The 12,182-nt window shown below is 38.3% G+C and overlaps 1 protein-coding gene and 1 long non-coding RNA gene across 4 annotated transcripts in view; one reads left to right on the forward strand and one right to left on the reverse strand.

Annotated features, from left to right (window-relative positions):
• Window positions 1-483: 483 nt before the first annotated feature.
• The window catches only part of LOC124167497 (zinc finger protein 205-like), a 127,987-nt gene continuing 116,288 nt past the window's right edge, over window positions 484-12,182 (forward strand). For all 3 annotated transcript variants that reach the window (XM_046545423.1, XM_046545424.1, XM_046545425.1), the window contains exons 1-6: window positions 484-994; window positions 1,076-1,206; window positions 2,741-2,929; window positions 3,047-3,335; window positions 3,835-4,004; window positions 9,487-9,645. In XM_046545423.1, the coding sequence (XP_046401379.1) occupies window positions 898-994; window positions 1,076-1,206; window positions 2,741-2,929; window positions 3,047-3,335; window positions 3,835-4,004; window positions 9,487-9,645 (1,035 nt within the window). In that variant the 5' untranslated portion in view covers window positions 484-897. The remainder of the gene's footprint in view (window positions 995-1,075; window positions 1,207-2,740; window positions 2,930-3,046; window positions 3,336-3,834; window positions 4,005-9,486; window positions 9,646-12,182) is intronic.
• LOC124167498 lies at window positions 5,239-6,128 on the reverse strand. The gene is made up of 2 exons (XR_006866698.1): window positions 5,960-6,128; window positions 5,239-5,879 (listed from the first exon to the last, which is right to left on the reverse strand). It is a non-coding gene; the product is annotated as an uncharacterized LOC124167498 (long non-coding RNA).

Genomic DNA, 12,182 nt, shown 5'->3' on the forward strand with positions numbered 1-12,182 from the left:
CAACTTACGTATTGCTTATATGTATGTATTTAGCAAATGGATTATTGTTGCTTGCACGTAAATTACAGACATAGAATATAATTCCTCATTTTTATCTGAGCATTGTCAAATTTTAAACGAAGTTCTAAGGCCATTATCAAAGCATTTAACGCAGCAACAATTTCCATGTTGATGTTTATACATAACTCGAGATATAAGTTAATATTTGTTGTAGAATTTTGTTTAAAAATTCTAAACGCTGCTCAAAAGACAAACAATTCAATTCTTAGTTTATATTTCTTGAGAAATGAACAAATATTTATTTCAAAAATTGACTCTATAAACAATTGTATGACCGCTGTCCCTTACCGCTGAGAGGGGTTGTAAAAGATGAAGCGTCCGGGTACCTGCTCCTGGATTCGGAGGGTTAATCCTAAACCCCGAAGCGTTGGGTCCCGAGACAAAGGCGACCTAAACCCACGATCGTCCTGAAAGGGGGAGAGCTAGAAAACGTATGTATACGGGTTTCGTTTTCTTGACCAGGAAAATCTCACACGTACATATACGCCCGTGGTCTCCCAGGGGGCCTATGCTCGAGTCCGTTCGAAATATCTCGTATGCGAATACACTCGCACGACTGATCTCGCACTACGAGTGTTCAAGGTGGAATTCGGTATGCCCGAATCATCTTCGAGGAGAGTGGTGCGAGGGAGAAATGATTTGTTTATGTCAACGTGTCAACAGGCTGAGAGGAAGGGGAGATTCTTGTTTCAAGACGTGGCAACGCCGGAAGGGTAACGGTAGGGGCGGTAGGATACAGCTTCCGGATAGCGTGCAACCAATCATCACCCACCTTTCTGTGGGAATTCCCGGGAATTCAACAACTGCGTTGCTAATGACACTCAACAAGTACGCCGAATGCATTTACACATTCGCCTAGGACATTTTGGAAGTGAACCAGCCATGTCGAAAGTAAATAAGGAGCAGAAGGAAATGCTGCTGGAGTTCATTGAAGGTAATTAACATGCTGTGCCTTACCTAGAAAATAAGTTATCGCATTAATGTTGATATTAATGTTTCCAACTTCATATTTCAGCGAATAAAGATCTTGCTAAAGGAAAGTTTTCCACTCCACAAGGAGCGAAGGATGCTGTAAGACTGTGGGAGGAAGCAGCGGTAAAGCTGAATGCGTGCGGAGTACGCAAATCATGGAAAGAGTGGCGGAAGGTGAGTGCATGACGTTCTTGTTGTAGATATATGTAGTATAGCGTGATTATTCTCAAAGTAAAAAAAAACGGCCCGCAGTATAGGATGTGAGATTGTATGACGATCTTTTTAAGTGTGTGACTGATGTAGTTTTGTATCATTAGTTTTTTTGCGTGCGTTTTAATACGAGCTGTACTTAATACATTTCGATTAAGGGTGGGCTGATGATTATCTAGGAATTAGGTCCACAGTCACAGTTATCAATTTTTATTTATTTTCAATTATGCTGAATATATAATACCGAATTAAAGTAGTGGAGGGACGTGTGTGCATGCGATTGTTGACATTTTCAGTTTCGATGCGATTATTGCCGACGTCGAAAGCAAAACAAATTGTTTGGTTCAATCAAAAATAAACGGAAAACCTTAAGAAGGCCGATCGTGGTATCTATTATGTGTTGCCATAAGTAGCATAGTTATTTCCCGTAGCAAAACTTAGATAAAACTGGGAATCAGTGCTAATGCTCAATGAGTGAAGTGTGAGTTTAATGAGCAGATGACTTCAAAGTAATTACTACTACTTCAAACTGTATGATGATGGATTTTGAAGCTGCTTTTCTTGTTTTCAGCAATAACGTTTACATGAAAGTACTTGAACTTGATGGTAAATGTTCAACTGTATTTAGTTTCTTACATGTAAGTCAACAGCAAAATTTGGAAGACCCCTTAAAATTATTCTTATTTAAATTCCTCTTGGTGTAATCATCCTTCCTGATCAATTGTGTGACTTGAAATATTGCATGTAAAGAAGTATCCAATTTAATTTATCATTAAAATCCATGAATAATTCATTAACTTACCTCCCTTAAATGTGACTTTTGGTCGAAATACCTCATATATTATTTGTGATGATTGAATTTACCTTTGTGTACCCACTCAAAATATCTGTGAGAAATACCAGTAGCAAGTAATATTCACATTATAAGAAACTTTCTGTGATCTATGAATGGGAATTGAGTTATTTGACCATTTATATTACATGTCATCCACAATAGAGCTTTCATTGGTAATTCTCAGTCTATAACAAGCAATTTTAGCGTTTTTAGGTTGTGAGCTATCTGCATACATGGTTATACTGTGATATATGTGGGATGGAAATCTTTTGATGATTTTCATGATATTACTCAGGACTAAAATTCAGCCACGTTTCAATGGGGGTTAAGAATCCAATGGGGGCTTAATATTGAAGTGGTTCGTTAATTTAATAATGTAGTATGTGTTAAGTCAACTGAGTTTCCATGTTCATTGCAGTCTTTTTTAAAGCGCTTAATGGCAGATTAATACAGGTTACCTCAATGAGCACACTTCCATGCTCCATTGTAATAGTGGGACGAATGTTAACATGTATCCTTGCTCCTTTAATCATTTCCAAGGGTCAAATAACATTTAGTTTTGTGATGGAAATAGAAAAACAGCCATAGTACTATTCAGAGAATGTCTATGCTTGCTATTTCATATTGAAAGCATATTTACATTTTACAAATCTTATTTTTCAGTGTTGGCATGATTTAAAGACGGCCACAAAGGGAAAAGTTGCAGCTCTTGCCTTAGAGGGCAAGAGAACTGGAGGTGGCCCTCCTGCTGAGGAAGAGCTGCAAGATTTTCACAAAAGAGTGTATGCCCTGATAGGGAGTAATGCTGTCTTGGGGCACCAAAACACTTGCGAGAGTAGAGTGATGGTTTTGGTAAGGAACGTTGAGACTGCTGTCATGCTATACCATTAAATAATTCCTGTTGAATGGTAATTTTGGATTTCTAAAATATTCCTGCCTTTTTTGTATCAACTTTATTTCCTTTCATAGGGGGAAGAAATAGGAGACCTAATTTACTTACCTCAACATAACCCATCCTCTGCTTCAACATCGACCATCCACATGTACACAACTCCCATTACCCCAACTTCACCATCCACCACTATCTCAGCTGCCCCTAATATTTCAATTCCTTGCCCCTCTGAAACAGACCCTGACTCCATTGTCCCTGAACCAACACCCAATTTACCCACACCCACCGCACTCAGAACCATCACTCTACCGACAGTGGAGAGTATAGGAGCCAAGGATACACCACAGAGGAAGATGAGACAAGAGAGTGAGTTTATCAGCTAAAATTTTTCATCTCCTTGTAATTAGATCATGACACCCAAAAATACTCTTCATAGAGAAATACTCTTCATGACTCATTTATACAAGGGTATTCAAGTTCATTTGTCGTTAAAAATGGCTTACTTAATATAGTGTCCATGGAACCTCAATTCATAGGAATGAATTTTGATCATAATTATCATACATCAATGCATAGTTTGCCTAAATGCCTTATGCTTGAGTGAATTCTTCTCAGTCTGACACTTAAGTTAGAATTGTCAACTTCATCATTTAGATGGCTTGGTCTGCCATCGTTATCAAGGATAAGATATATTCCATTACAAGTTGTTATAATGATGATGTTAAATACTGTCAAGACTTAACTCTAACAAGATTCATCCACTCTATTAATCAGTGAAACACATCACGATTGATTTAATTAGCACCATGCCTTTTTTGTTAATGATGAAATCTATGAAAGTAATTGCTATTTGTTTACAACCTAGATTCAACAACGCAACCAGTTAAAAAGATGGCAGCAGAGCAGTTGATCGAGGTGGAGAGGGAGAAGATGGTGCTGGAGAAGAGAAGGATGTTGGCAGAAGAGAGGGGAATTGCATTAGAAGAAGAAAAAGTAGCCATCAAAAGGAGGAAGATGGAGTTGGAGGAGGAAAGGGTACAGTTGGAGAGGAGGAAGGTGGAAGGCATGGAAAGGCTTGGAGGGAGATTAATTACATTAGCTGAGGAGATACTATCTCAATTAAAAAATAAATAATTTCAAAAAATTTATTTTATTTTACTTAATTCCCATTTACCAGGTAGTAAAAAGACAAGTATAGTTAATTATTAGTAAAAAATTGCCTAATTATGCGCTCACGCAACATTCTCCCTGCTGGACGCATATTTTGGGCCCTATTTTGCAAAATATTCTGGTGGTCATCTCCCTCTTCACCTTGTAACACTTTTGCTTCTTGAGGTGGAGGAACATCTCGTGCCAGGCACATATTGTGTAGGACACAGCATGAGTTTATTATGCTGCTGGCCTTTTCTGGCATGTAGTGAAGGACTCTGTGCTTTAGAAGACATCGCCACCTTGCCTTCAGTAGTCCATTGCACTGCTCCACAATTCTTCTAGCTCTACATAGACTGCGGTTGAACCTGTCTTCTGGGGAGTTTAATTCGACATTGCCAGGCACTGGGGTCAGAAGGCATGTCTCCAGGGGGTATCCACTGTCTCCTATAAAAAAATTACATTCATGTTGAATATTAGTGCCTAAAACTATGAACTACTATTGTAATCATTTCATTACTGAATTGACTGAATATAATGATATTCCTATTTGGCTGTTGTTTGAACTCGATGAACAAAAATTTTTATTCTTCAAACTTGATAAACAGAATCCTTTGCAGGTTAAGTGTGAACAGGAATTCAACCTGATATGGTATCTAAGAATATTTTGTGTGTGGTGTACAACTAGGTATCAAAAGAAAAGGTATAGAGTAACTAAGAAAGAAAAACGAATATGACTGGGTAAAGTGAGGGTGGATATAAGTTGAGTGATCCTAAAACTTGTCTGGGACAGGTAGGAAAGTAATTGTTTGTGAGAAATTAAAAGGGAAACAAGAGGTGACGCAATGCACCAGCCACTTGACAATCTAGATGTTGATGAAGGAAAGAAAAAGAAATAGGAAAATCACCAGAAAAGGAAGTGAGGGAAATATTAGTAATGCTAAAGAATAAGTGATCAAATGGGAAAATGAGAAAATTGGTGTGGAAAAGGAGAGAAAATCTATTTTCCAAAAGTCTTGAGTGGGAAAATAATCATATGTTGTAGTTTCATGAGAGTCAAGAAGCTTTATTGGCATTTGTTGCTGATGAATGTTGTGCGAAAATCAATTTTGGAGACACATACCATAGATTAGACAAGTAAGATTGGTAATATGCCATACAAAATGTAAAAGATGGTGAGAAATTGCTAAGTAGGTGCACATGAAGGACTTCAAACTTTGGGAACCCTATCTTTGGAATTGAGATATGCAGCAGATGGATTTGAAATGACAATTTTTTTATGGATGATTCGATGAAGGTTTTTTGAAACTACCACAAAGATTAAAGATAAAAGAATGATATGTTGCAATCTGCAAAGCAATGAACCTTTCCATGGGCTCAAAAATTCACAAGGCACTGGTATAAACGTTTTAGTGAAACCATCACTGGGTAGAGCTCTCAAAGAAATAGTGAAATCCAGCTAAATGTGAGAGTTATTAGGATATGAGAATATTATAACCTATTCTTCAAGAAAGATACAGTTTTTTAATAACTAAATTCTTTCAGAGTTTTCATTAATGTAACTTCTAATGGCTATTTTAGGTTATTTAGGGCCAGCTAACTGACACTTTACCTACCTATTAGCCATGCATTAGTGTTGAGTCCCCTCTGCATTGCCAGCAACCCCTGCCTTAAATTAGAGTTTGTGTATATAAAGCTGTCATGGGTCGCCCCTGGATATCTGGCATTGACATTCGTTATCCTCATTGATGAATCACAAACCTATAAGGAGGAAAACAGTTCCCATGTAGTGAATATGCTTGTAAACAAGAGATCACATTCATGCAGAAAGGGTACCTTACCAGTTGAACATTAATGGAATGGAACCGTTTATGATTTAAGTAGTGCCTCTCCATGTATTGTGGATGGTTCACTGGAGGGGCAATAATCGCCACATGGGTGCAATCAATGGCCCCTATGCACCCAGGAAACCCATACTTGGCAAAAAATCTGGAAATGAAATTCAATTAGTAAAACCCACATTTATGAATCTGAAAAAGTAATGAATGAATTTATTAGGAAAACAAAAGAGAACTAGGTAAGGAATACCCTACTGAAATATTCTAGTTGACTCTCAGATATGCACTTGATCTGTGAGAAATTGGAATGAATTTTCTAATTGTTTCATGCCACAGGGTAATTATGATTCAACAAAAAAGTAAACTGGAAATACCTTGATCTCGTTAAAGCATAGGAGCATTAAATATCATCAACATAAGTTTAGTTGAAAAAGTGGTTAATTTGATATGTTGAGATACAACTAAAATTTTCAAAAGGTAGTTCATATTGTTAATAGCATCCATTAACATATGTAATAAACACTTACTGTTGCCTCAGCTCCGCCACAGATTCTGGGGAAAGGTCGAGGGTAATCCATCGTGGCATCAAATAGGTGGTGATTGCTGCGGCTACTTCACTAATGCACCTACTCACCGACGATTGGTCCATATTTGTAAATTCATCACCCCCAACATATCCCTGATATGGACCACCGGCGAAGAATCTAAGTGCTGCCAAAACCTATTTAATTACCAAAGGTTATCATATTCTACCAAATTACAAATTTTTTCAGCGATATGTGTTCTACTTTTCATTTCCACTCTGATGGCGAGCAATTTTTCCATTTTTAATACATTTTATGCGAATCTGCTTCACTAAATTCTTATTGAAAATACTTAGGATGATGGATGTAAGTGAAGCATTTGTGAAAAACCAAACACGCCTCGTAAAAAGACGATAATTTACAGGTATTTAAATAGTAAATACGAAAAATGTCAACAGGCCGAGGTACGAAACTTAACGTGATTATCTTGGATACCAGAAAATTTCCAGCATATGAAAAAATTTTAAAATTACACGGCAAGATAAAACAAAATAAACCCTGAATTTCAGTCTTGATGGCGGTGTTTATTTCACATTCACTTCACTTATTTCACTATTTTCGCTGTCAAAACTAGTATTATTACTAGCAAATAATTAGGTATAATGCATCAATATGACAAAATTAGCATTAATAAATGATAATAACCTTCATTTCAATGGTTAAAGCGGACGATCGCGAAGGGGCCCTCAAATATGGAGTTAAACTAGTTATCAGCTCCGTGGTCACCTCTTTAGTTAGACGATATAATTTAATGAATTTATAGTCGTCTAAATAAAAGGGCGACTTCCGTTCCCGCATTGCACGAGGAACTCGCCGCATCTCTTCCTCTTCCTCTTCTATATCTTCTATTACTTGCAGTCGCAATAGTCCCATCGCCATGTTTGTTGATTTCTCGTACTTCGAAAAAGGTTTTCACTGGGTTTGAGTGAGGGAGTGAAATTTCGTACGTGCGAGCTCACTCCCCCGATTCGAGCATACCAAATTCACTCGTAGTACGAGAAAAGGTCACGTGACCCCTTAGTTACCACTCATTCGCATGCGAGTGAAAACTCAGGCATAGCCCCCCAGGTCAGGAAACGTCCACACGTATGTATACGTGTACTGTAGGGAAAAGGTTAAGAAGAAACTACTGAAGTTTCTGAAAAAAAATCTATTTTATTCGGTTAATGATCTTCTGTATTTGTAACATATAATTTATATATTGCAATTTAATTTTTATCGATTGTGTATCTAAATTAGTGTGTCCTATTTTTGTATTTTGAGCACAACCTACAGATCTCTGGACAAGTAAAAAAATATAATTATGTATTATTAATGTACTTTTCTTGTTGCATATGGATGTCATTCCATTTCAAATCGCCCAATTCGGATAAAATTTGTCGCTCAACATTTTTAATTTTCCTGATTTTTTTATCACTTGTTGCCTACAAGTAGACAGTCTTCACAAAACGCTATAAAAAAATTTACAAGCCATACTTTTTCTTTGACAGACATTTTTAAAAGGGTGGCCAGGCAAATTTTGATGAAAAACTTGGTTTGCGTAAAGATTAATTTCAAAGATATTTTAAAAGTTTTAAGAATAATTAAATTCAATCCATTTTTAGATATTGACCTGTGAACATCGACGTTAGGAAGCTTTTGGCATTGTTTGACGAGCTCTAGAAAAAAATGAGGGCATTATCAGCGCTAAAAATTGTGCTGCAAGTAGCTCTTTAAGTATTCAGCATAGAAAAAAATTTTATTGGTTAGTCTCATCTCCTTCATAAAAATTTATGAATTTAAGAAGTTAGTATTGACAAATTTTTTCTGAGGTTTTACGGAAAGATTTTGACTAAGTGTTTTTTATGATAGAAAATTTGTAAAAATGGTTTCCTAAAATTAATTTCCTGCTAAACACATTGGTTTTTAAATTATTCTGATATCTTTTAAAATAGCTTCGAAATTAAACTTCACGCAAACCACGTTTTTCATCAAAATTTGCCCGGTCGCCCTTTTAAAAATGGCTGCCAAAGAAAAGTATGGCTTGTGAATTTTTTCTCGAATAGGGTTTTGTGATTGTCTACTTGTAGGCAACAAGTGAGAAAAAAATCAGGAAATTTAAAAATGTCGAGCAACCTTGCCTGGGTGATTTGAAATGGATTGACCCATATTTGTTTTTGTGTATGTGCTGAACTTGACCAAGTTTCCAATAATAGGGTTGTTTCCTATTATTTTTTTATTGCATAAATCGAAAGATTATTGCTCCCGGAGTATGCATTTCATGCTTTTAGATTTTTAATTGACAATATCATTTTTTCACGACTAAACGAAAAGTGAAAAATTTCAAGTGTGTGAAAACGCGACGGCTTGGTAGGAATGATGGGAAAAGTCTGTGAGACATATTTCTGGTTCCAGCTGTCGGCACGTGAGGTGACCTTGGGGCGAGGCTTGAGCACTGATGCGACGCGGGCTGCTAGCAGGTAGTTGAGTACCCTGCTAGCTGGTAGCGCTTGTCTTAAATAAGGATTATTATTCCCCTATCAAAAGAAGGAAAATTTTCGAAATTAGGTATTTTTAACGTGTGATGATTAAGAGATGTTTCTTTGAGCTCTATGCCTCATGCATGCATTGGTAATCTCAGACAATGTAAAACTCCTATCTACTCGTACAGAAACTAGGTCCCTGTGATGTCACGTGGAGTGGCATCGCATGGGTGCCAATCTGGCCTTTTTCAAATGAGGATAAAATTGGCCATTGCCAATTGTCTAAACTAAGTTTTCTAAAACCAAATAATTTGTATATGTATTATGAATACAATAATGGTGGGTAAGGAATCTCAATCAATGTATTTAGTTTTTTTCCATGAAGGAAACTACCCTTTTTTGTTTTTTGGTCACCCCATGCAAGTACGTTTGCCTACGGACGATGGTATAGTTTTTATTACGTCCCGTCTTGTGCCTCTTACAGGTGACGCGCTCGGATGGCTATCCCCAGACTGTGTGCTCATCATGCCTGGACAAACTGACTGATTTCAAAATGTTCAAGGAGCAATGCAAAGGTTCGATGGCCGCGTTCGAAAATGGTTTTCACCCAGACAAGTTCAACTTTGTCGATGGACCTGAAACGGTGAGTCACTAATGATATTTTTCACTGTGGCAATAAAGATCTAACGATCTGATCGTCGGGTCATTCTTCCTCATAGAATGATCCTCCAAGGTCGTTAGAATATTAATTGCGTAAGCTTGGTTTCGCTGTTAGTAGGGCCCGCCCGCCTTTGTGACGGTGCGGGACTCCTCGTCCCCTCCCTTCCTCCCCCATCCTTTCCCTGGAGGTGTCGTCGGTCTCTCATTGCGGCGATGCCTCACTTCCTTTTTCCTTCCTCTGTCCTCCCCCTCTCGAGAGGCACGGATGTATAAGTCTCTGAGACTATTAAGAGTCTTGGTTCCCGGTCCTCGAGAGCGTATCCTTAGCAGGGCCCGCCCTGGGACCCCCGAACCCACTGTGGCAATAAAGATAAGAAAACAATCTTTAAAAATTTAAGCAATGATATCTTTAACCCCTTGGACTGTAATGATGAGTCTAGCTCTTCACAAAATTTCGATGCCAAACCGCGCAATGACGAGTGTACCTCGTCCTTAGATTTTCATAATTATAGCACTACAGTAGATTCCGGTTAATTGGGACGTACCGGGACGTGTGCACTTTGCCCCAATGAGGCGAACTATCCTGTATAAACAAACGTTGAAATGATAGAAAGAAGACTAAAGAATGTTTATAATGCAATATAAGTTTATTAATCCATCAATTTGATTAATAAATCAGCGAGTTTAGTTAATTTAGTATCATTTTTAAGAATTATCACAATTTAGTTAAAAATATTTTTCTCGTATGAATTTCTTTTATTGTGTCCTATTAAAGAAAAGTCCTATCCTCTTGCGGATAGTATAACAACAAGAGCTTTTAAAATAGGGAAAGAATAGGAACATTTGTGAAAATAAGAGCAAATCAAAGGGGAAAAATATAAAAGAATACCGTATAAGCGCGTGTAAGAGGCGCACCTTTTTTCCCAGAAATTGCAGCCGAAAATGAGGGTGCGCCTTTTACACAAACTTCTTATCTTCCCCCCTTCCCTTCACTGGTTGCAAGTCTATGGGGAACTGAGTAGCCTTGGTTTTCAGTGTGAGTCATCTGTAATCCTAAGTCAAAAACAAGCGGCAGGCAGGGGAGTTTCTCCCTAAGTGACGTATTTTTAAAATGCTCCTGTTTGCTTTTCTTGTAAGCATCATGCTGTCACGACGGTACCCCAGAGGTGAACATGGAAAAGATCGCACGGGGTTTTTCGCTCTGGAGGGCACGCTAAATTTACTGCCACGAGTGGGCATCCCGCGGCATTTATACTGCATGTAGTAATCGGTTATCAAATGTAGATAAACGCGTATTTTTGAAGGACATACCTGGTTAATAGTCAATATCTAACTTGCCGAGTAATTTCCATTATGCTGAGGACCTGATTTTCCAAAAATCATCTTCAGATGCTAATATGAGGATGAATGTAACGGAAAATTATATTGGTGTCAAAACCTGCGCTTTAAAAAATTCCAATGAGTGTGTTCATTGTTGGACTAAATTGTGGATGGAGGAAATCAGAAATGCTTATAAGTGAAGAGCGTGGAAGGAGAGTTCAAGGGTAAGGAGCACGATCCCTCCCGCTTCGAAGCAAGCAACGAAATACGGAGGGGAAGGAGCGTGCTCCCTCCCCTCCGTATTTCAAGCAACGAGTCTATGAGCGAATGGAGCACGGGAAGAACACGTCCGATCTTGCATGTGACGTCGTTGCCTTCAAAGCGATGGGGCGAAGGCGCAGCAATGTGATATACGCAGTTTGCGTTGCCTAAAGTTTCCAGTCCGTCTCGTCTTGTTTGAATGCGCTTATGCTACGCTTGTTTCTTCCGAAATTGTGCTGTTAGGACTATTTTGAATATTAGTAGCCTTGTTGTAACTATAAATCTTCGTGTCTAACAGTTAGAGCTTAAATACTTAAATTCTGTCCAATATGCGTCGCGTTAGATCTCTTTCTTTTTTTCAACCTCGTGCGTGTCTTACAATTATTGAAAGCTATCGAGATATCTTCGGGCTCAGTAGATGACTCACCTAGCATTTGGCCTCCATAAACTGGGAAATCGATCGAAAGGTCAGTTGGTGAGACGGGTTAGGGATGAAACACGTTTCCATTGTACCCCTGTAACTTGATGTTTTCCTATTTTCCTGTGGGGTCTGCGAAAGGAAAAAAAACGGCAGAGGCATTGGCTGATGGAGGGCCGAGTGTGGCTCCGTTAAATCTGCGACGTGGTTATTATCCTACGGCGCTGAGATTGCCCTGATTGTTCTCCAAGCTCTTGGGAAGGATCATGCTATGTGCCTGTCGTGTTTTGCCTTAAAATTTTCCACGGCTGCAATTCTATTGCAATACTCCTGCGAGAGCATTTAAACAAAATATTCGAGAATAGGACAAGCGTCGTAGAGCAACGGCGTATGCGAAGAGAGGATCGGAACTCTTTCTACTCCCTCTTATGCCGCTATTACCGCCGCAATTATGAAAATTTCTCTCAGTAAATATTGAAAGAGGAAAGTTCGATAACTGTCGAAATTCCAGGCGTACGTCT

Source organism: Ischnura elegans, chromosome 11 (assembly GCF_921293095.1).
Source record: "Ischnura elegans chromosome 11, ioIscEleg1.1, whole genome shotgun sequence".
In the NCBI taxonomy this organism is placed as follows: Eukaryota; Metazoa; Arthropoda; class Insecta; order Odonata; family Coenagrionidae; genus Ischnura; species Ischnura elegans.